Genomic DNA, 1,567 nt, shown 5'->3' on the forward strand with positions numbered 1-1,567 from the left:
AAAATATATTACTATACAGTATACTGAATTATCGCATTTTCAGTATTTTTCATTTATTTATGTATTCTTGTTTAAGCTGATTTTTGTGTCTTTTATTTAATTTTATTAAAAGTAATTTTTTTTTTTTTACATGATTGTGTTTTAAACATTTTTTATATTCATGATATCTACCAGAACCCTGTTCGGACATATAAGTTACAGGTCTACAATTTAAAAAAAAAATTTCATGAAAAACAGTGTACCGCTTTTGGTACAGAAATCTAGACATCAGTGTAACGCCCAGGTGGTTAAAGAATTACAAGATGTTACAGATCAGCTCTTAAGATCACTCACAACCTCAGCTGTGTTTAGCAAAAGATTTCCTCTGCAAGTCATTCAATCCTCCCCCTCCCCCCATCAAGCCTTTGTCCTGCACACAGCGAGCAGGGGAGCCCCCGTTCATATCGGTATGTCTGATATCCTTAACTCGGGGCATACCTGTAATTAGAATATGGATGCATATTACTGTAGCAGTTTGCAGATATGCAGACTTGACTTTTCCAGGATTGAGTAATGAAGACCTAACAACTTGTTTTAGAATGTGTAAGAAATCACAAATGATAGTTATGATTGTAAAACTATCCTAAGGGCTCCATGAGACAACAATGATATTACAGCATCATACAATTAGGTCATAGTGAAGTTGCATCCATTTAAATGTGTAAGCAGAAAGTACTTTTCATGAAAATTGCCTATGAAAATAAATACTTACTATTGTAACACCTAGGTTCCCAGTGATATCGGTTGGGGTAATAAGATATAGAAGCCCTGCCCCAAAGATGGCTCCCAGGCATTGTGCAGTGATATAAAATACTGACTTGGCAAGTGTTATTTTTCTTGCACACACAAGAGCAATTGTCACTGCAGGATTTATATGAGCACCACTGATATGTCCAAAGCAATGCACCATGGTTACAATACCATATCCAAAGCACAGGGATATAAGAACTAGATCTGCAGGCTGGGAGTTGTCTGCTGAGGCCCAGCTGATTGTTGAGCCAAGACCAAGAAGAACAAAGACAAAAGTACCCACAAATTCTGCAGAGACGGCTTTCCAGAATGACTGCGTCCATACTCCTTTAAATGCCACCATGATGATTTTTGTCTATGGTGCAAGTTCCTAGCACAGAAAAGAAGATTGTTTTTATATGGTTTTACAGCATCACAATACAAATCTCTGACATATCTTTGCAAATGCTGAATTTGAAATTAATTTTCTTAAATACTGCACACTCATCTCAACTAGATTATGCAGGTTTCTGCGCAGTTAATGAAGGATAGAGTGTTTTGGCACAAGACTCATTAGCCATAATATATTTTCCAATGCCATTATCCCTTACCAATAGGGATGGATAACCTACTTCAAGGATATTCCCTTCATCATAATCCTGAACTGAATGTAATGCAATGAATTCACCATGAGCTGAGTGGCACAGCTCTTTGTCATCAAAAGACTGATTATACAGCAATTATTCGGTCATTAATCAATATTGAGATTGCATAGGGACTGTACACTTAGCGGGTGGAG

The 1,567-nt window shown here is 36.8% G+C and overlaps 1 protein-coding gene across 1 annotated transcript in view; it reads right to left on the reverse strand.

The window, feature by feature from the left end:
• Positions 1–1,132, reverse strand: part of LOC140331979 (aquaporin-4-like) — a 5,904-nt gene extending 4,772 nt beyond the window's left edge. Inside the window, exon 1 of the mRNA XM_072413302.1 lies at positions 752–1,132. Coding sequence (XP_072269403.1) covers positions 752–1,132 — 381 coding nt within the window. The remainder of the gene's footprint in view (positions 1–751) is intronic.
• Between the last annotated feature and the right edge of the window lie 435 nt (positions 1,133–1,567).

The sequence above is a fragment of the Pyxicephalus adspersus genome, chromosome 5 (assembly GCF_032062135.1).
Source record: "Pyxicephalus adspersus chromosome 5, UCB_Pads_2.0, whole genome shotgun sequence".
NCBI classification, from domain to species: domain Eukaryota; kingdom Metazoa; phylum Chordata; class Amphibia; order Anura; family Pyxicephalidae; genus Pyxicephalus; species Pyxicephalus adspersus.